This window comes from Lutra lutra, chromosome 2 (genome assembly GCF_902655055.1).
Source record: "Lutra lutra chromosome 2, mLutLut1.2, whole genome shotgun sequence".
Lineage (NCBI taxonomy): Eukaryota > Metazoa > Chordata > Mammalia > Carnivora > Mustelidae > Lutra > Lutra lutra.
Window position 1 is genome coordinate 74,306,579 of NC_062279.1, and position 26,742 is coordinate 74,333,320.

The window sequence follows — 26,742 nt, forward strand, 5'->3', positions numbered from 1 at the left end:
CCAATGTGGGACTCAATCCCAGGACCCTGGGATCATGACCTGAGACAAAGGCAGATGCTTAACTGAGAGAACCACCCAGGCACCCCACCTCCCTGATATTCTTGCTTTACTCAGCTATCAGGTCACCAGAAACTTTTGGTATCTTCTCACATTCCTGGTGATTTCTTCTCAGTCTCCTTTGCTGTTTCCCCATTTTCTAGAGCCAGTTCTAACAGTTATATACAGGAAAACTCATGTTTAGTATGATCTGTGATTTTTTAAGAATGTACAAAGTGGGGCGCCTGGGTGGCTCAGTGGATTAGGCCACTGCCTTTGGCTCAGGTCATGATCTCAGGGTCCTGGGATTGAGCCCAGCATCTGCCTCAGCATCCCTGCTGAGCAGAGAGCCTGCTTCCTCCTCTCTCTCTGCCTGACTCTCTGCCTACTTGTGATCTCTCTCTCTGTCAAATAAATAAATAAAATCTTTAAAAAAAAAGAAAGTACAGACAAAGTTGTCTGACCAATACCACAACAGTAATAAGTTGAAACTCTGGGGAGGTTGAGATGAGGTGAAGGGGAGGAGGGGAGGTGGTTTCTCTTTTTTTTAAGTTTTTTTTTTTTTTAATTTATTTGACAGAGAGAGCGAGCGATCACAAGTAGGCAGAGAGGCAGGCAGAGAGAGAGGGGGAGGCCTCCCCACTGAGAGGAGAGCCCGATGCTGGCCTTGACCCCAAGACGCTGAGATCATAACCTGAGCTGAAGACAGAGGCTTAACCCACTGAGCCACCCAGGTGCCCAAGATTATTTATTTATTTGTCAGAGAGAGCACAGCCGGGGGGAGTGGCAGACAGATTAGGCAGAGGGGGAAGCAGGCTCCCTGCTAAGCAGGGACTTGATTCCAGGACCCTGGAATCAGGACCTGAGCTGAAGGCAGCTGCCTGACTGACTGAACCACCTTTCCCCTCTTTGTTGTTTTTTAAAAATTTTTTAAAATTTGCAAGTAAACTCTATACCCAATATGGGGCTTGAACTCAAGACCCCGAGATCAAGAGTCACATGCTCTACCAACTAAGCCAGCCAGACACCCCTAGATGAATGTGCTTTGCATGTAGGACACATGGGAATCTTTGGGGTCAGAGAGTGGGCTGCGGTGGACAAGATAACGGACCCTCTCCAAAGATGTTCTTGTCTTAATTCCAAGAACATGTTTGTTAACTTACATGGCAAAAGGGACTTGCGGGTCTAATGAAATTAAGTCTCATGAATGATGGAGAGATTATCTGAAAATGCTCGTGTTGGTCCAGTGTAATGACAAGGGTCCTTAAAAGGGGAAGAAGGGAACAGAAGAGTAAGAGGCAGTGAAGAAAGGACAAGGGAAGCCAAAGTCAGAGATGTGATGTTACACTGCTGGCCTTGCAGACAGAGGGATGGTCCATGAGCCAACAATGGAGGGCGGCCTCAAGAAGCTGGAAGAGGCAAGGAGAAAACAATCCCTCGCTTTCTTTCCTAGAGCCTCCAGAAAGAATGCAGCCCTGCCAATACCTTGATTTTAGGACTATGGACCTCCAAACTGGAAGACAGTAAATTTGTGTTGTTTTAAGCCACAGGTGTGATTCATTTGTGACAGCAGCAATAGGAAACTATTACAACAATCAAGATAAATAACTTCATCAATCCTTTCCCCCCAAATATTGAATTCTATATTCCCTTTGTAATTAAACCCTCCCCTATTAACCACTGACGAGGATCAACCCGTTTTATATCTGTATAGTTTTGTCGTTCCCAATTATGTTGTATAAATGGAATCATATGGTATGTAGCCTGCCTGTTAGGTCTGTCTTCTTTCACTTAGCTGGTACATTTGAGATCCATCCATGTTATGATTATCAACAGTTCATTCTTTTTTATTGCTGAATAGTATTCCACGAGCATACCAGTTTATCCCTTTCTCAGCTGAGACATTTGGGTTGCTCCCCCTTCAAAGGTCCTATGAATACATCTGCTATAAACATCTGCACTAATTTTTTTAAAGATTTTATTTATTTATTTGACAGATAGAGATCACAGGTAGAAAGAGAGGCAGGGGAGAGAGAGAGGGAAGCAGGCTCCCTGCTGAGCAGAGAGTCACATGCGGGGCTCCATCCCAAGACCCTGGGATCATGACTGGAGCCGAAGGCAGAGGCTTTAACCCACTGAGCCACTCAGGTGCCCCTGCATTAATGTTTCTGTGTGAACTTCATTGAAACGATGTTTTCATTTCATTTGAGTAAATCCCTATGAATGGGATTGCCAAGTAATATGGTAGGTGTATCTTTAACTTTATAAGAAATTGACAAACAATTTTCTGAAATTGCATTCCTAGCAGCACCATAATAAAAATTCTAGCTTCTCTGCATACTTGCCAGAGCCTGACATTATTACTTTTTGAAAAATTTTAGCTATTCTAATAGGTGTGTCGTAGTATCTTACTGTGTTTATGTTCACTTAACCAGCCGCTACAATCTTAACCATCTTTTCATGTGCTTATTTGCCATCTGTTTGTGTTCTTCAATAAAATGTCTGTTCTAAACTTTTATCCATTTTTTTACTGAGCTGCTTGCTTTCTTAGTGTTGATTTTTAATTCTTTTTATATCTTATCTGTCCATTGTGCAAACCACTCCGGAGTTGTCTGGGACTTCTTGAGGGTTTGCGTTGTAGTACATTTCTCAAAGCATTTCCTTTGCATCTTTGGGTTGTTTTCTTATGCTCAGCTATGGGTGAGCCTGGAAATATTCACAGAAAGGGAATTCCCTTCTCCTCCTTTCCTCCCCACTCTCTTGACTCCCTTTTCCAATTATCTGTGGCCAGGTAGATGGGGTTTTCCTGCAAATTTAACTTCTGTGCAATTGTGCCGTTCTGTACAAATGGGCCTGCACTACGGACAAAGCAATAAAGTAACAGGGGGGTCCTCTACCACTCCTTCAAGGAGGGGTCTGCTTTCCTGGTTCCCACTGCCTGGGAGTGCAGATCCCCAACTGGAATTAAGTGTGGCTTCTGGGCAAAACTAGGAGGGAGAAAAAAAAAAAAATCCCATCCCCAGGGGCCTTTTTTCTGGTCCTCTCACAGGATGGATTGCTCTCTGAGTTTTTGCTGTCTTTGATTCATTATCTCACTCAGATCAAAGCTGGGAGATAAAAGGAAAAACGCCCCAGGAAGTCACGAGACCACCTTACAGGATACTCTTCAAGTGTGTCCGGAACACAGTCTGTCTGCTATTTACTTTTTGGAGTCCCCAGATAATTGCTTTTATATTTTGTCCCGGGTTTTTAGTTGAAATCAGAGGAGAGATACGCTACAGCAGACATCTTGGTTGACATCCATTTTCTCTCCCTGGATTTTCAAGGTTGGAGAGCCCAAGGGTTCAGTCCTGGGGTTCGTCTCGTCTCTGTCTACACACACTCCCTTCCTGATTTCCTCCAGTGTCACTGCCTAAATGATTCCCCAGATTTATATTGCCAGGCTTTCTCCTGAACTCCAGAACTGCTGTTCCAATTGTATGGTTGACAATTGGATATCTTACATTTAAAAATTAATCTTTTCAAAACTGAACTCCTGATCCCCCCTACCCCAAACCTGCTCCAACCATCTTCCCCATTTCAGTAAAGGCAAGACCATCCTTGCCTTTGTTCAGGGCAAAAAAAATTCATGCCAGCTTTAATGTTTGAGAGACATAAAGAATCAGCACTTTGTGCATTAAATAATATATAGAACACTACACTCAAAGGGAAGAAGATTAACTTGAGAAAAAGTAACATGAGTAAAAAAGGAAAAATGATTAGAGGAGAAAAAAGTGACCAGAGCATTCCCTGTCATAACTTAAACACTGACTATTAAGTTAACAAAAATTAGAATAAAAGTAAATGGTAGATTTGGATGAAAAAAGACTGCATGTGTGGGTTGGGATGGAAAGGAAGGCTGGTAGATGGTGGCTACGCAATAGAAGAAATGTTATTAAGAAATATGGAGATATGGGGCGCCTAGGTGGCTCAGTCCTTAAGCACATCTGTCTTCAGCTCAGGTCATTGTCCCAGGTTCTGGGATGGAGCCCTACAACAATGTGCTCCCCATTGGGTAGGAAGCCTGCTCCCCCCTCTCCCTCTCCCCCTGCTTTTGTTCCCTCTCTTGCTGTGTCTCTCTGTCAAATAAAATCTAAAAAGAAAAAGTGGTGTTAAATGCCAAAAGACACTCTGAAGGGCTGAAAGTAGTTATGTCTGAGAAGAGAGGGGTCGGGGACACTTCAGATTGCGGTTTTTTAGAAGTTGTGGAGAACTTTTTGGCTTTGAAGCATATACATGTACAACTCTAATAAAATAAAAATGGTGGAGGATACATACCAAATTGTTAAGATGATAACAAGTGCTCTTTTGTGAACTTAGCCTTTCATTTACAAATTACATATTCCTATTATACCTGAATTTTCTTAAGGAGCATATTATAGTTTTATTTTAAAAAGCATTAAGTGGGGGCACCTGGGTGGCTCAGTGGGTTAAAGCCTCTGCCTTCGGCTTGGGTTGTGATCTCAGTGTTCTGGGATCCAGCCCCGCATCAGGCTCTCTGCTAGGCAGGAAGCCTGCCTCCTCCTCCTCTCTCTCTCTCTCTCTCTCTCTCTCTCTGCCTACTTGTGATCTCTGTCAAATAAATAAATAAAATCTTTAAAAAAAAAAGCATAAAGTGTATTAATCAGGGATCTTCAAACAGGAGATATCTATCCTCTGTTAGATACTAGGTTATCTATATAACAGAAGATATCTGTATCTAAGATTCCTAATATACCTTGTTTTTAAAAATAGAATATATGATACAAATTATCAATGTATTATCATATATATTATATAGAGAGAGGAGATATTATATAGAGAGCAAATAACATATATATATATAGAGAGAGAGAGAAGCCACATATATTGAGGAACTGGCTTGTGATCATGGAGGCTGTCTGGTGACCTGCCATTTACAAACAGAAACCTAGCAACGCCAGTGGTGTAATTCCGTCTGAATCCAAGGGTAGATAACAGGTGTGGCAATTCAAGTAGACAGAAAGAGTGAATTCTTTCCTCTGCTTTTTCTATTCTATTCAAGCCCTCAACACATTGGATGAGGCTCACCCACGAAGGGGAGGTCCATCTTCTAGTACACCCCGATTCAAATACTAATCTCCTCTGGAAACACCCTCACAGTCACACCCAGAAATGTTTAATGGAGTACCCTATGTCCAGTCAAGTTGACATATACAATTAACCTTAATATGAAGATTAAGAAAATACTGGATACCGAATTTACAATCTTGGTATAAGCATCACTTTCTAAGATGACCTGAAGCCAGAATCCACAAAATTTTAAGTGTCTTTCAGTAATTTATACCAAGAAAGATTTTTATTTTTATTTTTTAAGATTTTATTTATTATTTGACAGAGAGAGACATCACAAGTAGGCAGATAGGCAGGCAGAGAGAGAGGGGAAAGCAGGCTCCCCACCGAGCAGAGAGCCCGATTTGGGGCTCGATCCCAGGATCCTGAGATCATGACCTGAGCCAAAGGCAGAGGTTTAACTGTCGTAGCCACCCAGGTGCCCCACCAAGAAAGATTTTTAAATAAGTATTATTAAAATGAAAATACGTAGATTAAAAACAGAACCTATCAGATGGGAACTTCCTCAACTTCTATAATGTACTTAATAGACCCAATCTCATCTGTAGAGGCCACTTTTAAGCAAACAGGCTTGGGCAATGGAATGTAGAAAGGGTCCACAGCAACCCCCCCCCTCCCCAAATAAACAGGCCCATTGGGCAACCCACCTCAAAATACCCACAGGCTCTTACTGACCCATGAGCTACTTACAACTAGGCAGTAACCAAAAAAGGGATGATCCCATTTGTCCCCAACCTTTTCACCAGCCCCTACTTCCTCCTGGCAAACAGCAATCCTGCCTGCCATTCTCTAGCACTGCATTCAATCAACTTCTTTGTTCCACCTCAGGTGAATTCTTCCACCTCCCGCCACCACTTTCACCCTATCGTTGCCCCACATTTAGGGGCCCCCATCTGATCGAGACACCCCATTTAGACACCACACCACCCATCCTCTTTACGTTCCTTTTAAGTCAAGGTATTAACTGTCAAGGTCAAAGACTAAATATTCCTGTGTTCTGTATTCCATTCTTTCCCTCTAAATTTTAAGGTAGTTGTTCTCATCTTTTACTCAGGACCCCTCTACACATGTAGGGGAGGAAAAATAAACTTCCATCTATCTTCCTAGTTCTTGCTCCTGTCTTCTGATGGCTTCTCAGCAAGTCCTATGAACTGTCATTTTCAAACTATATCCTTTCTCCCAAACTTTTCTTACCTACTCCCAGTGCTTCAGTTTCTAAGCATTTACTGAGGACTCCTCAATTTCGATCTCCAACTCACACCACTAATCTGAATATCAAAGTGATATAGCCAGTGAGAAATCTGACTGCACCCAGTTACCTGATTCAAGTCCCTCAGTGGCTTCCCATTGTATTTAAATCCTAATATACTTGGATGGCTCCTTACAGTCCGCTTTCTTCCAATCTTTCTGCCCCTAATATTGGCCTTGTTACAAATTATTTCACATAAAAAGGATTTTATATATACTGTTTATGTATTTAGTCATCACTACAATTATACACAAAAATGTTACACACTGTTAGTGTGTGTGTGTACATGGAAGGTTACACCAATAATTTCTATATGCCTATCATTTTTTTTTTATTGGAATAACCATGTTATATTACCAGGGAATTTGCCAAAGAAGTTGTCCAGGGGTGCCTGGGTCACTAGTAGGTTAAGAGTTGGTTAAAAGTCCTACTCTTGACTTCAGGTCATTATCTCTGGGTTCTGAGATCAAGCTCCACACTGGGCGTGAAGCCCGTTTAAGAGTTTCTCCCCTCTTTGCCTCCTCACCCCCGCAATCTCCCTCTCTAAAAAAAGTTGTTCTATTGAAAACGAAAGGACAGCAAAATGTAATCTTGAGAAGTTCATCATAATTCATATATATAAAATTAGGCAACAGACAACAGAAGATGAAAAGCATCTTTTGTTATACTACTGCAGTTAAAAAATATATATATAAAGCCAATAGAGAGTGCCACTTGAACAGACAGGCCCATCAGGCCACCCACCTCAAAGGTAACTGCTCAAAAGATATCCAATCTGCATTCTTTCAAAGGAAATGGGCAGTTAATATTTGTAGTTCAGTAACAGCCCGTTTTTCATGAAACTTGGAACTAGCCAAAATCCACATAACTACTTTAGACAAGATGGAGGAATAAACAGGTTCATTCAACTGCAAATGCACCCTTTCAAACTTCAGGTGGGACCAGAAACCTTACCCCAGAACACAAACAGAAATCACCTTTGCTTGTTCTTTTTATTTTAAAGTAAGTTATAGAAAAAGCACATGAAGTGAAATGTCCATACACCATCACCTAGATTCCACAGTTAATCGGCATTTTGTCACATATGGCTTCATTTATTGCACTCTGTCCTCCTTTTTTTTTTTTTTTTTTTTTGCTGGTGTTCTTTATAAATGTAAATTATAAAAACAAAACTGCACTGATTGTATTTCACCAGAATCTCTAATAAGAGCATTTCCTGAATCATGTATTAATATTAAGCATATCAGGGCACCTGGGTGGCTCAGTGGGTTAAGCCGCTGCCTTCGGCTCCGGTCATGATCTCGGAGTCCTGGGATCAAGCCCCGCATCGGGCTCTCTGCTCAGCAGGGAGCCTGCTTCCTCCTCTCTCTCTGCCCGCCTCTCTGCCTGCTTGTGATCTCTCTCTGTCAAATAAATAAAATCTTTAAAAAATATATATATAAAGATTTTGGGTAGAAGAAAAAAAAAGAGGAAATGATGTACAATTCAAAACAGGGAAAGATATGAAACTTTGGAGCATACACACATACATATAAAATTTCATCATCATGCAAAGTAAGTATTATCTACAACTTGTAATTAGTTTAAGTCCATCATAGAAAATGAGCAGAACCTAGGTCCCTCTGGTGAATTTAGTAGTGTCCAAGAGTTAAACAGGAGCAGGCATCCTTAACAGCATAGCCTTCCACTCAGCATTTGCTTTGAAAAAATGTTAACTCCTGAGACATAGTAAGGGCTCAGTACAAGTTAGTTACACTTGTAAGAAAATGCTGAATAAAAATAAATATGCCATCATTCCTGAGTAGTTTTTACTACCTGGTGATCCATTTTATTCTCTGGCATGGTATCTAACTATATCTGTTATTATTAAGACTTTCCATTTCTCCACAATGTCGAAGTCACCATGTTATAAAACACAATGCCTAAGAACAAAGAATCTAGGGGCACCTGGGTGGCTCAATCGTTAAGGGTCTGCCTTTGGCTTAGATCACGATCCCAGAGTCCCAGCATCAAGCCACCCATCAGGCTCCCTGCTCAATGGGGAGCCTGCTTGTGCTCTCTCTCAATAAATAAAATCTTTTAAAAAGGGGTGGCACAATTTAGAATGAAATGAAAACTATATAAAGGGTTTCTAAGAAGGCAGATGTAGTGAGTGCCACCAGCAGCTGGCCCCTTGGGGTAAGGGGAAAAGCTGTCAAACCCTGGTATGTTAAAGGCTCTCTCTGATGCCCACCCCCAACCCCTTCAAATTGAGCACTTAGAGAAAACCAAGGTTACAATCGGCTCCTGTCTAGTACACAACTTGTACATGGCAGGAAGAGCAGTTTTTTAAGACTTTTTTATTTGACAGATCGTGCAAGTAGGCGGAACAGCAGGCAAAGGGAGAGGGAGAAGCAGGCTCCCTCCTGAGTAGGGAGGCCGAGGCAGGGCCTGATCCTAGGACTGTGGTATCATAACCTGAGCGGAAGGCAACTGCTTGACTAAGCCACCCACACGCCCTGAGCACAATGTTTTAGTAGCACAAATTCAGAGCTGAGGCGAAGGTGACCAGTTGTTTTGGTTATTAATCTCTTGCAAACTCCATCTACATTTTGACAAATTTAATCACCCACAGACCCAGCAAACCCCTGTGACATTCCTGGAGAGAGGCATTACTGTTTTTTAGAGAATTGTTGAAACAATAAAACTTTCTTCTTGGATTAAACTGAGAAAGAAAAAAAACTGGGGGAAGTGGAAAGATTAGCTTTACTGGCATATTAATACAATAGCCCATCCACCTTCCATTCTTTAAAACTAACTATGAAGATGATCCAGGCAGCTTTCATTCACAATCTGTCCCCATACAGATCCTGAGAGGTTTTGAATCAGGTCCTACATAGAAATAAGGCCTAAGAGGTCTGGTAAAAGTGTCAGTGAAAGTATAGATGTGAGATTTTTCAGTCCTGTTATAAAATGAGATCTCACCCAGCTCATAGTCCAAGAAAATGCCAATGCCTCTGGGGTTCACAGCCAAAAGCAGCACAGTTGCCGTGGCTCCCACCGCCTCATACCGATCTTCCTGCCGCTGAATCACCCAACAGCCCTGCCAGGCCTGCGGAGATCTCCTGGCCTTTGGGGGAAGGGAGTCTTTGCAAATCCCCACAGCCCATTCAGATTTGTCTCCCACTTCTACCTCCCAGTAATGCCTGCCAGAATAAAAATATGGAAAACCCAAGACAACTGTGTTGGCTATAAACCTTTTTGGAAAATGAGGAACACTCTGTTTTCTCTTCGAAAACGTCACATATTTCTTATCCTCTGAGACAATCAAGTTAGGGTGTGCAGTCTCGTGGTCTAGGATAATGTCTACTCTAAATTTGTTTATAATTTTCTGCAAAGCAGAATACTGGGGAGGAAAGCTGCAGCCTTCCCTTCTTAACTGGATTGAGAAAATTGATGGACTTATCTCATCCTCAGACCTCCTGTAGAAATTTTTAATTTGTGACAGCAATTCCACTTCAGACAGCGCACTGTTCTCTACTACTTTACTAAGCAGACCTCTGAGTATGGAGATGTAGTTTGAAAATGCGGTGATGTTCGCATTGAGTTTCTGCTGAATGTCTTTCTCTTCATCAGCTAGCCTCAAAAGAACGGCTTCTTGATCACGGTCTAAAAATTGCTTCAAGCACTCAAATTCAGAGAGTAATTCCTGCCTTTGATTTTCCACCTTCTCTTTCAGCTCTAAGGGTTTTTTGCTTTGAATGTTTATTAATTTCTGAACATTTTCCATCTGCTTCTTCAAGGGCTCAATGTAACGGCTGAGCCTCTCCCTGTGATGAGAGGCAGCCTCCTCCATGGGCCTTACCAAGTGGCCCTGGTGGTCAGGGGGCTGTGTGCACTTGGGACACAACACCTCGAGGTCCTCCTCACAGAAGAGGGTCAGGACCTGGTTGTGCTTCTCACACAAATGTTTCTCTTCCGGCCTCCTCTTCTTGGTCCTGGTGATATGGAGGAGCTTGGCAATGTCAATCATCCTTCCCAGCTGGGTGTTGCTCCTCAAGTGCCTCTCCTGGCATGCATGACGGCACACGGGGCATGGGAACCTGTCCTTGAGATCAGCCCAGGACTGCTGGATGCAGCAGCGACAGAAGTTGTGCCCACATTCGGTGGTGACGGGGTCTCTGAGGTAATCCAGACAGACAGGACAGTTGGCTTCTGCCTGGAGTCCTGCCAGGGCTGCTGGGACTGCCATTGGGCTGTGAATGAAGACCTGGACTGAGGTGGGTTTTCTTCAGGAGCGTGGGCCCCACAGTGAGAAATGGAATCCTAAAATCTCTGGCTGTGCTCTACTGGAATCTCCTAAGTATGATCTTCAGGCCTCTTAATTCCAGCTGCCACCAGGAGCTCCTCTGAGTCTGTAGCCAGTCATAACTCAGCTAGACAACTACTCTTCAGCCTCTGGAAATAGAAAATAAAGCCAAGCTAATAAGCAGCTCTCCCAGGAGAATTGTTTCCTCACATCATTAATTACTACAGAGAAGATACTACTTCCTTAAAGCAAAATAAACTCTGGATCTGTTTCGGGGGGTCCTACCCACTTACCAGCGTCTAGTCTGATTATCCTTTTACTAACGCCAGTCTTTTGTTCCCATCCCTTTATTTTTATGCCCCATCTGTTCCTACCCACCCGGTACCACAATCTCTGCATCCCATCAACCTCCCATTAACCCCAAGTTGGGTTGTGGAAAGCTCATGAGCTCTGGGACAGGAAGATGTGTAACACCCAAATTAAGGCACAGCCTTGGTCACCTATTGGTGTAACTTGGAGGAATTCATTTTACATGCCATTAGTATGTGAATTATTTAGAGATAAAGGCAATCAAGACTCAATCAGGAAAGGCCTTTTACCTCCATCTTGACTGGCTTCAAAAAATAATTTCCCCATTCGTGGGGGAAATCTGCAATTGTAAACAGGGAATTTACATTATATGAGGTCCTTAGTAAAAAGAGAGCTATTACTAGAGAGAACTTTTTCATGTAAGAAACTTATGTGTGTAACATAACAACCTTTGTTTACCACAGATTTTTTCTCACTCATCTTCCTAAGAGTTGCCTCCCCAATGCCAGAAATCCCAAGGCCCTAGCTCTTTTCCTGATCTCTGGATGGTATGAAGTCTCAATCTCGTGGTGGTCTTTTGAGTCTATTTTTGTGACATTCCCATGCACAAATACATAATTAAATTTTTTCCTGTTAATCTATTCTACCTCAATTCTTATACTAGGCATAGAATCTAAAAGGACAGAGATAATTTTTCTCCCCTACAATCCCAAACTCTTAGAATCAGGTAAGTAGGACTCTAACAACACTATAAATTTTTGTCTTATGAGATTACAGAATTTAAGGAAACCTCCTCAATTTTGAAGCTTGAAACATAGTTTCTCTGATGGCTCAGAATTCACATATATCAAATTTGGTTTGCTTTTTACATCTTTGGTCCTAGAGGGGAGGAAATACAATTTTCCCTCTATTCTCCTAGGTTCTTGGCCAAGACTCTACACTAATCATAAAGATGTATTAACACAAAAAAACAAACGTAATTTTTATAATATACATACATCCTGTACACAAGGGAGATACAGAGCAAAACTCCCCAAAATGGCCCAAGCCACCATCTTAAAAACCATCCCCAGCTAGACAAAAGATGTTGGGGGTGGGGGCCAGTTTGAAGTTATCAGGCAAAAGAGAGTAAACAAGGTCAAGGTTAGGCAGATTTGAATCCTCCTACTCTCCAAAGATAAGGGTTTCCAGAGATTTAGTCCTGCCCCTCTTCCTGATAGAGATCAAGAAACCCTTACAAATGGGTATTTCTCTGAGGAATTTAAATTTCCCTCACAAAGGGGCAAAATCTATTCTATTTTTAAGGATTCTCCAGCATTTGCTGTTTTTCAAAAGTAATTAGCTTGAAAAAAATCCTTACGCTGTGAAAGAGCATATTTTGGGATGGGAAACCCAAACCAAGTAAAATAATTAAAACCATCCTTTATAGGTTATAAAATGTTTCATGTCAGACGAAGTTGTGCATGAAGTTTTGCCAAATACATTTTGCACCTAATTTATCAAAGACTTATTTTATAGCTTTTTGAGTTTCAGACTTGTAGACACTTCAGGATGGCCATGTGACCTGGAGCATGGGGGAACCATGCTCCTGGCATTTCTGCCTCTGCTTACACAGGTGCAGGATTTAGAGAGTGCTCAGTTACCCCAATCCTTTACTGGGCCCGCAAGACCCCCCCCACCATGGTCTGACCCTTTATCTGCCACCCTCCCCTCGTCCCAAGCTAGCTCCAGCCTCAGTTCTTCACTTTCTCCAAGTTGACCAACCTCTGGCCCCACAACACTGGCATACTGCTGACTAAGGTCCAGCAAAGCTCTGGCCCATTTCCTCCTCTTCCCTCAGATCTCACACATCCCGTCTGTCCTCAATACCCTAGGTTCAAGGTTCATATCAGACACGTCCCTCTGGAAATCTTAGTGTTGTGGTTTTCTTTGAGGTCATGCTGTCTTCCACACTAACCACCAGAAACAGTAAGGCTGTATCCTTATTTATCCTAAATGACCTTTAAACATCCAGCTCAGGAACTCATTAAATGTTTATTGAATTAGATTCCTGGTGCTCCCTTTATAAGCTGTGACTTGGGGTAAACTACTTAACCTGAGACTTAAGTCTGCTCTGTTAAGAAAGCAGATTGGTTAAAGACCAAGGCCACGCAGGGCTTCAGAATCAGGCGTACAGAGGCCCATGGCTCTTAGCCCTCCACTTTCCCCACCACAAACCACTTTTGACCAAGACATCCTGTATAGAGTTCCACATTCAACGTCAGACCCACCCCTCTCTCTGGGCTTTGTCACACACAGATATTAATTCCCCTTTAGGACAGGGTGGAACCTGGGTACTGTGTGTGTAGCAAGCCATTTCAGGCGATTCCGTACAAGGTTGTTTGAGAGAGAGGGAACACTTAACACAACACATGATTTGAAGTAAGCCAAGCCCGAGTGTCATTCCTGACCAGGTGCGCTCTCCAGGCGCAGTCTCTTCCAGGTACTAACTCAGGGGCCCACAGATCTTCCCGCTTCAGCCTCCTGCACCCACATCCCCCCATATCCAGGCCTACCTGCAGCAGCAGCCTCCACTAACGCCCCTTCATTTGAGCAGAGAACCATTCTAGGAGGGAAACCCGCATTAGCTCTGGGAAGGGGAAGTGGAGAGGACTCTAGCTCGCAAAGGCAGTTCTTCCTGTAAGTGGGAGGGGCATGGACAAGGGATGGAATGGATGGATGGAGGTTAAGACACTTAAAAGTGTCTTTGGCCTAAGAACATGAGTCTTCCTCATAGTAACCACTAGGGCATTTTCATTTCATTTATTTACTAATTTACTTATATATTTTTAGAGAGAGAAGTGGGGAGAGGCAGAGGGAGAGAGAATCTCTCATGTAGACTCCCTGCTCCTACTGAAGCCAGAGCACCTTAGGGCTCCATCCCAGGACCCTGAGACCATGACCTGAGCCAAGGAGTCTGAGGCTTAACCAGCTGAACCACCCAGGATTCCCATTCATTCATTTTAATTTTTTAAAAAGATTTATTATTTCTGTATTTGAGAGTGAGTGAGCCCGAGAGAGAAAGGAGCAGAGGGAGAAGGAGACCTCCCGCTGAGCAGGGACGTGGAGCGGGACTCCATCTCAGGACCCTGAGATCATGACCTGAGCCAAAGGCAGATGCCCAACCAACTGAGCCACCAGACACCCCTAGACAAGTTTCTTATTAACTTCCTTGAATCTTGTTTCTCTCATCTGTATTATGAAAACACACATACATAAATAAGAATACATCAATGGGCAGATCTTGTTTGGACCCTATACCGAACAAATCAACTGTAAAAAATAAAAACTGAGACAGCTTGGAAAATCTGAAAACAGAGGGATTATCTGCTGATCTTGGTATTAGGTTGAATTTTTTATGGGTGGGGGCACCTATCTGGCTCAGCCACAGAACTTGATCTCGGGGTCATGAGTTCAAGTCCCATTTTGAGTGAAAAGATTACTTTAAGAGAGATAGCTATTGAAGTTCATTCAGATGAAGTGATAGGTCTTCAAATAATATATTATTTAAACATTATCTAAGTGAAGAGGGGAGAGGCAGGACCAGAGTTGGAAGATAAAACAAGACTGGCCACATGTGGATGACTATTGAGAATTACTGATTATGAGCATTTGTTATCCTATTCTCTTTACTTATGTATATATTTTAAATTTCTTATAATTAAAAAAATAAGTATGGGAAAAATATGGATGTATGTAAGGAACTTCATAAATAAAAAGAAATTATTTGAAATACTAATATTGCTACAATGTTTAAAATAGTTTAAATAGTTTAAATAGTTTAAAAATACCTACACAAAATGAATTCTGTTATCAAGAAATAATCATATTCTGAAATATGAATATCCAGACTGTTTTTTCTGTATAGTGAGAACTACAGACACTATCTACGTGGACTCTCTGTTCCAGTAACTGCACTCAGAGGTTTGACCAAACTTCAACTTGACTTCTAGCAGCTTATGGCCCTGTACTAGGGATGAACCAGCCCCTTTTTTGAGTGCCTATCTGAAAAAGCCTCTCTTTTAGAACATTTCATTGTATTTTCTTGGTCTTGATATATAGATGCATTTTAAAAACAGATCTTTCTACATTCTTCCTTTGGTTTCCTGACAAGGCAGGAAGGAGATGAGAGATTTACTCAGTGTCCCTGAATCCTTCCCCATCAGGAAGATTAAATTATTCACCCCAACAAGCTTACAAAGCCTGAAGGAAGGAGTAAGAATGCAGTCCAACCCAAGTTAACATCTGAATCCAAACTGTCGCTTTTCCTACAAACCACCCCTCCACCCCCAACCCTCCCCACCCCCGGCCACCATGGTCAGCCCCAAACCAGTGATTTCAGGCACCCAGGGTGTGGGCAGGAAAGAGAGAATGGAGACCGGAGGGATATGTAGCCATAGTGTGGGAAGGATAAACCTATGGCTAATGTGATGAGGGAGGCAGGAAGCTGGACAGAATGTCTTCTCACCCACAGAATAATAAAAGCGTGGGCTGGGCAGCCTGTCAGGGTTAAGGTCACATGTTAATTGCCTGCAGGCATCTTCAGATTCCCTCTACCTGTGGAGTCCACACCTCTTTCCCCCAGGGGTCAAAGATTTTTCCCTCTGAAAGGTCATTGTTTTCTCGAGTGCCCTGGGCTCTTGTGGCACCATTTTGACCCTGTAAGATGCTGTGCTAAGGTTCCAGTCAAACCAAGTTCGAACAACTCAGTCTCTGCTTTCCCTGAGTTTCCAGTCCATGAGGAAATTTGTCACTGAGTCCCAGAATGGGCACGACCTAAGCCAATTCACTAGATGTGCTGTTTGTCAGATGCCATAACAGGAGAGTAGGCAGTGGGGGACAGTCTCACCCCCACCCCCAGCATACGGGGGGGCCACTGAGGGGCCCCTGGGGAGGTAATTAAGGTCAAGCGAAGTCCAGTCTCTACAGCAGTGATCTGGGCAAAGGAGAAAGGACAGTCCACTCCCGGCAAAGTGAGCGACTTAAGGAAGTTCTGGGACAGAAGAGGACGGGGTGGCTGGAAGGGCAAAAATGCTAGTAGGTATGCAGCCCTGGTAAGAGGATCTGGCAAGGGCAGTGTGGCTTCAGTGGGGCAGGGGCCCAGGAGAAGGTCAGATGGTCCAAGTCTTTCTTTTAGGCCAGGGAGGTCAGGCTAGAGCCAGGCAAGCCAGAAAAGGGGTCCCCCGGTGTCTCCTGGAGGGTGGATCATAATCCAAGGACAGAGTGCAGCACACAGGCCACAGAACATGCTGACAGTGGCTGTGGGGAGTTAAAGGAGACAAAACAGAGATACCACTAGGCTTTTGATCTAGCTCTGAAGAGACAGGAGCTGCCACTGACTGAAAGGGAGAAGATTGGGGGGAGCGGGGTCCTGAGAAAGGTAGATCCGGGAAGGGTGGGGAGACCAGCTCTTCAGCAGATGCCTGTTCCTAGAGCACCTGGTTCACAGCTGAGGAAAGGACCTTCCAAACTGCCCATCCCCACATCCATTTGTCTCCTGAGGAGCAGGCTGAGGCTCAAGGCGGTGGAGGAGCTTTCCCCAAAGCACCAGTTGCTAAAGGGGAGCTGGGTTTTACTTATTGGCTAAGATTTACTGAGAGTCTATGAAGAGCCAGTCACTAAGCCAAGAGCCTGCTAGTACAACGATTCAGTTCCTCTTCCAAACTTCTTTTGTTCTTTTTTGTTGTTTTTATAGTTAGACTTTACGTTTTAGAGCAGCTTTAGGTTCACAGCAAAACTGCAAGGAAGGTACAGAGATTTCCCAAATACCCACTGCCCCCACATGTACACAACCTCCCCTATTATCAACATACCCCACCACTGTGGTACATTTGTTATAACTGATAAACCTATTCTGATTTACCATAATCACCCAAGGTCCACAGTTTAGAGCTCACTCTTGATGTTGTACATTTCATGTATTTGGGCAAATGTATAATATGTATCCATCCAACAGAAGAGCATACAGAGCATTTTCACTGCCCTAAAAATCCTCTGTGCTCTCTTCTTCCCACCCTCACCCCAACCCCTGGCAATTGTTCCTGTCTCCACAGTTCTGCCTTTTCTACAGTGTTATATGGTTGGAATTATACAATATGTAGCCTTTCCAGATTGGTTCCATTCACTTAGTGCTGTGTTATTTAAGGTTCCTCCATGTCTTTGCATGGCTTTACTGAAGGATAACTCAGAGATGTAGGCAGGGACAACAGCTCCCCATCCTTACAGGAAACCAACCTTAAAAGGATTTTACACCATTCGGGAAGGAGCCCACCACCCTTCCCGATGTGATAGGTAGAATGAAAAAACCTGAATGGGTGACAGATGCCTGAGGGTTAATCAGATTAAAGCAGCCCCCAACAAGCTCCTAAAAACTCCTAGATCTAATCTCCAAACTGGCAACCCTCTTGGGTCCCCTCCCACTTTAGGAGCTTTGTATGATCGCTGGATAAACTTTGCTTTGCCGCCCACCACTCTTTGTCTGGTCTACCTCTTCCTTCTCTGAAGAGGTGTGCCAAGTACCTCAGACACAAAAGAAAAAGAAAAGTTAACAGCTAAGCAATTTACTTCTTTTTGACACTGCACAGGAGTCCCCTTTCCGGATGTGTCCCGGTTTATTTATGCACTCACCTACTGAAGAATATCTTAGTTGTTTGCAAGCTTTGTTACTGATTTGAGAGACAAAAGAGTGCCTAGCAGCAGATGGAGGGGCAAAGAGAATCCAAAAGCAGACTGCCTGCTGAGGGTGGACCTTGCTAAGGCTCATCCCAGATCCCATGACCTATGAGATCACGACCTGAGCCAAAACCAGGAGTTGGAAGATTTTTTTTTTTTAAAGATTTTGTTTATTTATTTGCCAGAGAGAGAGAGCGAGAGAGCGTGCACAGGCAGGCCTTTGAGTGGCAGCAGAGGCAGAGGGAGAAGCAGGCTCCCCTCCGAGCAAGGAGCCCGATGTGGGCTTGATCCTAGGACGCTGGGATCATGACCTGAGCCGAAGGCAGCTGCTTAACCAACTGAGCCACTCAGGCACCACCAATTATTTTGCTTTTAAAAGAGTGTATCATTTAAAATAAAGAGGTGGGTGACTGTTTCCACACAAACCCTAGTTCCTAATGGATCCTCCCCACCCACGTAACTGTCTTACCTAACTCATCTTCCAAACTGAGGCCAAAAACAAGTTTTCATTTTCCTATTTGAAGCTACAAACATAAGCCTCTAACTATTACCCCCCTTACTCCATTCCCTTTACCAATTCCCTAAATCTATGCTTTCTGAACTCAAATACTATTATTGTCCCATTTCAAGCACCGGAATAGCTTTTCATTAGTCTCACAATAATGCTCAGAGGACACCAACGTCTCAGAGAACTCCTATTTTCTGGCTCCACATTATCTTTCCTACCACACAACTCAGCTGAGATTTTACATTTACGTTTTTGGTAACGTTTGGTTAATGACACGACATTGGAGTGTATAGTTCATAATCTGAATTCTCCCTTGTTTTCCCTCAAAATTGTACTACCTATTCTTATTCTTATGGCTATTCGTAGTTCAGGCTGAATAAATAGGAAGCTAAAAGAGTCTTGCGGTAGGTTCGAACAGCCAAGATACGACTTGCTGTGACCTTACTTGATACTTAACCTATCTGAGCAAAATTTCACATCTGTAAAATGTGAATGATAGTTCCTTACCTGCAAAGCCCCTGTGATGGGTCAGGCGGCCAGGGAGATGCTGGCGCTGTGGGAGGTGGATCTTCCCCTAACAGCCCCAACAATAATGCGTCAAGATCTCCTTACCACTTCTCCAACAGGCCAAAGACGGAAGCTCTTTGGAAGTCCAGTCAACGCAGTCCTAACACCTCCATTAATGGGTCTGAGGAAGGGCCTGGGAGTCAGTATTTCTTAAAAAGGCTTTCCATGAGCCTGAGGAAACTCAAGTGTGGGCAAGCCGCAACCCCGAGTTCTAGAGCCCAGGGGACACTCAGGAAGCCTCTGCTCACCGAAACCTCAGAAAAGGCCTTGCTTGGCCAGTCCTCTTGCCCTTTTGTCTGACCTGGAGCACGCACCTCAGACGTCCAGTAAACGGACGACACAAGAGGTTTCCACCAGCCTCAGAGAGAGACAGAGACAGAGACGCCGACACACCCTCAAGTGGCCAGCTCCCCGGCCAGCGGCGCCGATGTATCCTGCTTGGTGGTTGGCTGTTCCCCTGGAAGGGGGTTGGTTGTCGGCTTGCGCATGCTCAATGACCCTGCTCGGAAGACGACCCGGGGAAGAGATCCTGAGGCTGTGCCCTCCCTCAGCCATGATGGCATTGTTGGCTTAGGTTGGGCATCTAATGTCCAATGGCAGGCTTTTCAGATTCTTAGTATTTTTACTCCTTTGAGCAAGTTGAGGGTCAAACTAAGGTGTACTCCCTGGAGATTAGTTTTAAAAGCCTCACCAGCCCTTCCTCTTCCAAAAGGCGGGGGAGTGAAGAGTTCTGCACTGTAACAGCTTCACCTACCTTGGGATCACTGAATGGAGAAGGTGGTAAGGGTTTTAAGGTGGTGTGGCTAACCTTGAAATGAAAGGAACGGTCACTTCTTTAATCAGTTCACATCTCATTAGGTGAGTGGGTAGGTCTTTCCCACCCTATAGGTTTATGCCCCACTGTGGTTTTATTACTTTTTTTTCCAGCTGCCAAAAGACAGTCTTGTCATTCTATTTCTAGAAAATTACCTGTATTGTGGTATTTACTATTCCTATTTTATAAGGGAGGTATGAAAATCAATACAAACTCTTTCACAATTCTAAAATAATTACTCAGACTTAAAAAAAAAAAAAAACCTACCATAAATCTAAATCTCATTCAGGCTTTTCATGGAAGAAGCTATAAAAGCTTAAAAAAATAGATGACACCAATCTACATAGATGGATTTGAAAAAAACTCCAGATATATTCTAGTGAAAAAAGCAACATGCAGAATACTGCACAAACTTGCTCCTATTGGTATAAATACAAACTAAAGAGTGTTTCTTTGTATATTTATATACATATAAGATATCGGTGTAGGAATATTGAAGGAACTTAGTTATAATGCTGGAGAAAGCCAGAGCAAGTAGTGTATTTCACATTTCCTTAGTCGCTTTTGATCTGGAAGAGTTTCGAGTCCATCTGTCTGTTTCATAACATTGATCTCTTTGAAGAGTAGAGGGTAGTTATTTTGTAGATTGTCCTTCAGATAGGTTTGTCTGATGTTCCCTCATGATTTGGTTCAGGTCTGCCTCTTAGCAGGATTAGCAGAGAAGTGATGCTAAATACTTGGTGAACCACATCAAAAGACACGTGCTGTTGGTGACCATCACTACTGGAAACAGAAACTGGGGTCATTTAGTGAAGGCGATGCCTGCCAGAGGACTCTCCACTGTAAAAATTGCTGTTATTCTTCTAAATTAATCTCCGCAAATTTTTCATTAAACATAGGGATAGACTGAAGACTTGCATTCACACAAGTACTCCAAACTTTTCTGTCCCACATTTCATTCCTTTGGAAGCTGCTGAAAAATATAATCTACCAGGGCAAGGGACTGGCCTCTGAAGGAAAAGCACCTGGGAAGCTGGGAAAGGAAAAGCACCTCAAGGGAGACACTGAAGGACTCCTCGACATGACATCTGGACAACAGCCCAGGGAGGAGCTCCTCTGGATTAGAGTGGGTCAGAGGCTCCCCACGGGGCTCATGCAAGACCCACGTGCTGGAAGGCCAGGTGTATGTGAATGAATTAAGGGGGTGTCCAGACAATTTTGGATATAGTTTAGGAATAAAATAAACACAAGGAGGTGGAGAAAAAAGAAAATACATGAGACAATAAATAAAATCTTAAAAAAAAAAGAAAATATATGAGACAATGATAAACAGTGGAAGAATACTATGTGCACAGAACAGGAAAGTAATCAGTATATCTTGCATAGTTCAGATTTGAATAGTCTTCAGATATGTTATGGACTGAAGTATGTGTTCATCCCCAATGCATATATTAAAGCTCTAACGACTAGTACCTTAGAATGTGACTCTATATTAGAAAGAGGGCCTTGAAAGAGGTAATTCAGGTAAAATGGGGTCATAAAAATGCAACCTTAATCAAGTATGTCTTGTGTCCTTATAAGAGGAGGAGACCCTAGGGATGACTGTACACATAGAAATAAAGACCAAATGTGGATCTATAAACAAGGGGAGAGTTCTCAGGAGAAACCAAATCTGTTGTATAGCTTGATCTTGGAATTTTAGTCTTGAGAGAAATGAGAAAATAAATTTGTTTTACAGCCACCCATGCTGTGGTTTTTGTTATGTCAGCCCTAGAAAACTAATACAAAATACAAAAGTAATATAAAGATAGAAAATTAATTTTTTTAAGGAAATAGCTAATATAGGAGGGGTCAGAGACTGATAAGGGATTGTCCTAAATCCTCATTTTTCAAGTTAGATGTTAGAAAATAATGCATCCGGGGCACCTGGGTGGCTCAGTGGGTTAAAGCCTCTGCTTTCGGTTCAGGTCATGATTCCAGGGTCCTGGGATCGAGCCCCCGTTGGGCTCTCTGCTCAGCAGGGAGCCTGCTTCCTCCTTTCTCTCTCTCTGCCTACTTGTGATCTCTGCCTGTCAGATACATGAATAAAATCTTAAAAAAAAAAAAAAAGAAGATAATGCATCAAACTCAATTATGCATAGGTATCACTATTAGTATATTTGGATTCTAAACAGGAAAGAAGGAAAGGGGGACAGAAAGAAGGAGGAGGGAAGAGGAAAGGAAGAGAAGAGAATAAAAAGGATGGGAGAAAATAAAGAAATAAAAGAACAGGAGCAGCAGAGTGGTAAGTCGTTGCTTCTCAGAAACTAGCAATAATTACAGCATTCATAGGTAGGGCCTGTTTTTTGTAGTAAGCCTAGTAAAAAAATGGAAGGTTTATCTTCATGTGTATCTTTACTAGAAATGAAGGTTAGACATAAAGGACAAATACTATTTCTCCGCTCATTGTCACTGCTTAGGAGAAATCCAGTGAGCCACAGTTGCTGTTTGATGGCACTGAAATGCAGAGGGAAGGCTATCCCTGGAGCCTAACGATGGGGGATGTGGATGGAAGTGTCCAACACTGAAATAGGTTCTACCTGAAGTATAGTTTTTTGGTTTTTTTTTTAAGATTTTATTTTACTTATTTCACACAGAGAGAGATCACAAGTTGGCAGAGAGGCAAGCAGAGAGAGAGGGGAAAGCAGGCTCCTGGCTGAGCAGAGAGCCAAGACCCTGAGATCATGACCTGAGCTGAAGGTAGAGGCTTAACCCACTGAGCCACCCAGGCACCCTTGAAGTTTAGTTTTTTGATCTCTCAAGAACTTGATCTTGCTGACTGGCCTCAGAATGCACCTTCTCAATCTAACAGGTTACTCAGAAGTGGGGTGATTCCCAGCATCTCATTTAATAGCTCATGCATCAGACTTTTTATGAGCTCTCACTACATGTGAGGCACTAAACCAGAAGCCTGGGATGCAAAGATCCCATTAGGAGTCCCCACCATCAGAGAACTGACAGTCCAGAGAGTGGAGAAACAGAAACTGTATATGGTTTATGGACTTCCTCAGTGTGTATCACTGTCCATCTATTCAAGGACAGAATGGAAGAGAAATTGCTTTCTCAGCCAAGGTCATCAGGCTGCTAAGCATTATGATTCTTAAGTTTTTTCTGGATCTTTCTGGGAACATACTATTAATATATAAATATATAAGCATAGGAATTTTTTGTTTCTTCATTTATGTTACAGTAAAACATGCTGTGTCTTTGCTTTTCTTATACTTATGCACATCTAGAGATATTTTTGATATATGCATATGTAGATCTGTTTCTTCTATCATTTTAAAATATTCACTGCCACAATGTAAAGACAAAGGGGATATATTTGTGGTAGTTTTTTTTTTTTTTTTTGAAGAACTGGTAGTGTAAAAATTTTTTTTAAAGGTTTTATTTATTTGACAGATCACAAGTAGGCAGAGAGGCAGGCGGCGGGTGAGGGGAAGCAGGGTCCCCCGCTGAGCAGAGAGCCCGAAGCAGGGGGCTCGATCCCAGGAACCTAAGACCATGACCCGAGCTGAAGGCAGAGACTCAATTCTCTGAGCCACCCAAGTGCCCCGGTAGTGTAAAACTTTTATTTGTAAATATTGGAAATGCAAAACCAATTGCAATATATTCCCGTACCTTTCCCAGAAAAATTAAGGAATCACAAATACATTATTATAATTTTAGAAAAAAGGGATGTCTTATGATAGTTGGAAAACAAAAGCAAATATACCATGCTTCTTAGGATCAGAGTCTCCTAAGAATTAGCCTGGGATTATATAATATTCTAAATACTGTTACAGTCACTGCATATAGACAGAACCCCATCCCATCCCTCAAAACCTGGCTTTGGGATCAAGATTGCTGATGCTACTAAAGGGAAGGAAAAATTCTTCTCTATCCTCAGGGTCTTCCTTAGTCCACTAATTCTTAGCCCACTAAGAATTAAACTGACATGCGACAGATGAACAGGAGGAAAAAACCAAAATTTTATTATGTGTGCATGGAGGCCCTATATTAAAATTAAATCCCAAAGACATGACCAAAGCAGTCATTTTTTAAAATACATTTTACATAAGGAGACATTAAGTGTGTGAGGAGTTGACAGGACAAAGAAAACTTATGCTGGAGAGTTTCAATTGGTAAGTAATTCTAAACAGAATTTGGGCTACAGTAGTAAAACTGGTGAAAAGTAACAAGGGTTACCTTATATAGCCTTCTTGGCTTGAACTTTCCCATCTCTGGTGATAAGGATGTCTCCTTATCTCCTGCTATAGGGTGGGTATCTTTTGCAAGAGATTCATTTCCTGCTTTCAGGGGAACAGGAAAGTCTGAGGGTCATCCTTGCATAGGCTGTGTTTTAAGTAGCTTTAATTTGAAATAATCAATACGCCATTTGGTATATTTTGGGGCAGCTTGCCCTCGAGCTCCCAGGCCACAAACACAGCAGGAGAGTATCAGATGGTTTATTACTCACTTACGGACTTTATGTGGACACCAGGATGGCTACCAATCCAAAAATGGCCTGAGAGAAGGGAGAAAAACGACTAGCTAGGGGTCTTTTGGTGGTTTAGGGGAGGTATGGAGGGGGTGGTAAAAGTTTCTCTGCAGTGGGACCTTGCTTGATTAGAATCATCCCACCAAGCCCATGAAGGGACACCTAGTCTGTCCTAACAGCTTATCCAGGTGTGGGGCGGAGGGTGAAGCCAGAGAGGTTTTAAGAGGCTTAAAAGACATTAGCTTCAGGGGCACCTGGGTGGCTCAGCCAATTGAGCCTGACTCTTGGTTTTGGCTCAGGTCAGTCAAGCCCCCACTGCCCTCCACCCCACCTTGGGCTCTGAGCTCCTCGGGGAGTCTGCTTAGGGATTCTCTCTCTCTGTCCCTCCCCCCTACTTAGTTTCTCTAAAATAAATACATTTTTTTAAAAAGACATCAGCTTCAAACATCAAAAATGAACTCAGAGTCTTTATTACAAGTATTTTCTATTAACATAGGAAGAAAATGGACCACATAGGATGCTTTACAAGGTGGTTCAGGATTCATCTTTGACTATACTTATTGAGAGTGATTCTGAAGAAGGTCTAATAGAGAAATAAGGCATAAGTTTTTCTGTAAAAACTTCACTGAATGTATATAAATGTGATCTATTACTCATATTGTAAAATGAAACTTCTCCTAACTCATAGTCCAGAAAAATGCCAATCTGTCCTAGGTTTCCTGAATCCTCTGTGCCAAATGTACTAGTCCATAACTGAATTTGCCAGCAGCCGTTGTTTGGGGTTGGGGAAAGACCATTTCTGGGGAAGGATTCCTTACACATACCTAAGGACCATTCCCCTGTGCCTCTTACTTCTACCTGCCAAAAACGCCTGCCAGCATCAAATCCCTCACAACTCAGGACAGCTGGGTAAGAAGTAAATGTTCGGGGACTGCCAGCATGACTTGGTTTCATCATTTGAAATGTTGCAGTTTTCCTGTCTTGTGAGATTAGAAGAGTGTGGTGAGCCGTTTCGGGATCTAGGGTCAAATCTACCTGAAATGTGCTGATCATTTTCTGCAGGCCAAAATACTGTGGGGGGAGACTGCATACCTCCTTCTTTAATTTATATGAAAAGGCCACTGGGGGTTGTAGGCGTTCATAGGTGTTGTGGATACTTTCAATACCCGTCAGTAAATCTAGGTCTGTCTGCAAACACTTCTCTGTTATTTCACTAAGCAGACTCCTTAGTGTGGAGTGGTGGTCTGACATTTGGTTTTTGCTTTCAATTATTTTTTCTTCAACACGATTCTCTTCAATTAGTAACCTAATATGGACTGCACCCTGCTCCTTTCCCAAGAAATGCTTAAATTGTTCAAAATCAGCATGCAGTTTATGTTTTCGATTTTCCACCCTCTGTCTCAACTCAAATAAATTTGAGACTTGCATTTCTAACCCCTTTTCAGTGTCTTCAACCTGCTTCTTCAAGGGCTCGATGTAGCTTTTGAGCTTCTTCCTGTGGTCAGCCGCAGCTCGCTCAATGGGTGTCAGAGGGTGGCCCCGGTGGCCGGAGGAGACCTTGCACCGGGGACACAGCAGCTCCAGGTCCTTCTCACAGAACAGGGTCAGAGGCTGACCGTGCTGCTCACACAGGTCTTTCCCTTCCTGCAGTCTCCTCTTGCTCCTCCTGGCGGGAAGCTGCTGGACCAAATTGGTCACATGACCTAACTGCACGTTCCTCTTGAAGTTCCTGTCAGGACAGCGGTGGAAGCAGACAGGACAGGGGAGGATGTCCTGTAGGTCTTCCCAGCGCTGGTGGATGCAGGAGCTACAGAAGTTGTGCCCACAGTCAGTGGTCACTGGGTCTCTCAGGTAATCCAGGCAGATGGGGCAGCTGGCCTCGGCTTGGAGCTCAGCCAGGGAGGCTGCAAAGAGCATTGTGCAGGGAGGGTTCTGTCTGAGGAAACTCCCTTCAGAAAGGCTTGGATTTGGGGCACCTGGATGGCTCAGAGGGTTAAACCTCTGCCTTCGGCTCTGTTTATGATCTCAGGTCCTGGGATTGAGCCCCGTATTAGCCTCTCTGCTCAGCAGGGAGCCTGCTTCCCCCTTTCTCTCTGCCTGCCTCTCTGCCTACTTGTGATCTCTGTCTGTCAATTAAATAAATAAAATCTTAAAAAAAAAAAAAAAGAAAAGAAAAGAAAAGAAAGGCCTGGATCTCTGGGAGCTGGAAAAATTAAGCAGCTGATGACTCTTCAGTCTTCTCTCTATTCCTTCCAAAGCTGCCAGTAGAGGTAGGTTTCCTGGATCTGCAGGAAACTGTGGCCACTCAAGCCTGTCTCTGCTCCTTTCCCTTCAGCTCTGCGGCAGCTGCCAGGAGTTACAGCCTCCAATCAGTCTCTGCTCTCTGGCACTTTTGTAACCTTTCCTCAATGGCCGGAAATTGAAGCTTCCTTTGTAATCCTCTTCTTAGGAAAGAGCCACAACTCCAGGCAGGAACAGAAATCAATGATGTAGAGGCACAGTTAGCAAAATCCAGATGTGAGCAACTGAGACAATTCACCGGTTTCTTCTAGAAAATAACAGGAAGGAAAAAAGAATACATATGAAAGACATAAGGAGCATATATTTCATT

At 43.1% G+C, this 26,742-nt stretch overlaps 2 protein-coding genes across 2 annotated transcripts; both read right to left on the reverse strand.

Annotated features, from left to right (window-relative positions):
* Window positions 1-8,516: 8,516 nt before the first annotated feature.
* LOC125094235 (tripartite motif-containing protein 75-like) lies at window positions 8,517-10,683 on the reverse strand. Its single transcript, XM_047719897.1, has one exon. It carries the CDS (start codon window positions 10,644-10,646, stop codon window positions 9,237-9,239), a length of 1,410 nt encoding a protein of 469 aa, XP_047575853.1. The 5' UTR covers window positions 10,647-10,683; the 3' UTR covers window positions 8,517-9,236.
* Window positions 10,684-17,472: 6,789 nt separating this feature from the next.
* LOC125094082 (putative tripartite motif-containing protein 61) lies at window positions 17,473-26,048 on the reverse strand. Its single transcript, XM_047719821.1, has 4 exons — window positions 25,224-26,048; window positions 19,553-19,606; window positions 18,739-18,805; window positions 17,473-17,570 (listed from the first exon to the last, which is right to left on the reverse strand). Exons 1-4 carry the CDS (start codon window positions 26,046-26,048, stop codon window positions 17,473-17,475), a joined length of 1,044 nt encoding a protein of 347 aa, XP_047575777.1.
* Between the last annotated feature and the right edge of the window lie 694 nt (window positions 26,049-26,742).

What these genes read in the sequence shown, in the direction of transcription:
- LOC125094235 (XM_047719897.1), bottom strand. Translation starts at nt 10,646, where the DNA reads ATGGCAGTCCCAGCAGCCCTGGCAGGACTCCAGGCAGAAGCCAACTGT.
- LOC125094082 (XM_047719821.1), bottom strand. Translation starts at nt 26,048, where the DNA reads ATGCTCTTTGCAGCCTCCCTGGCTGAGCTCCAAGCCGAGGCCAGCTGC. An exon ending in CATATAAATTAAAGAAGGAG is followed by an intron (nt 19,607 to 25,223) that starts GTATGCAGTCTC and finishes TTTCATTTCAAG; the next exon opens with GTTAGCCACACCACCTTAAA. An exon ending in CTCCATTCAGTGATCCCAAG is followed by an intron (nt 18,806 to 19,552) that starts GTAGGTGAAGCT and finishes TGGGGCTGTTAG; the next exon opens with GGGAAGATCCACCTCCCACA.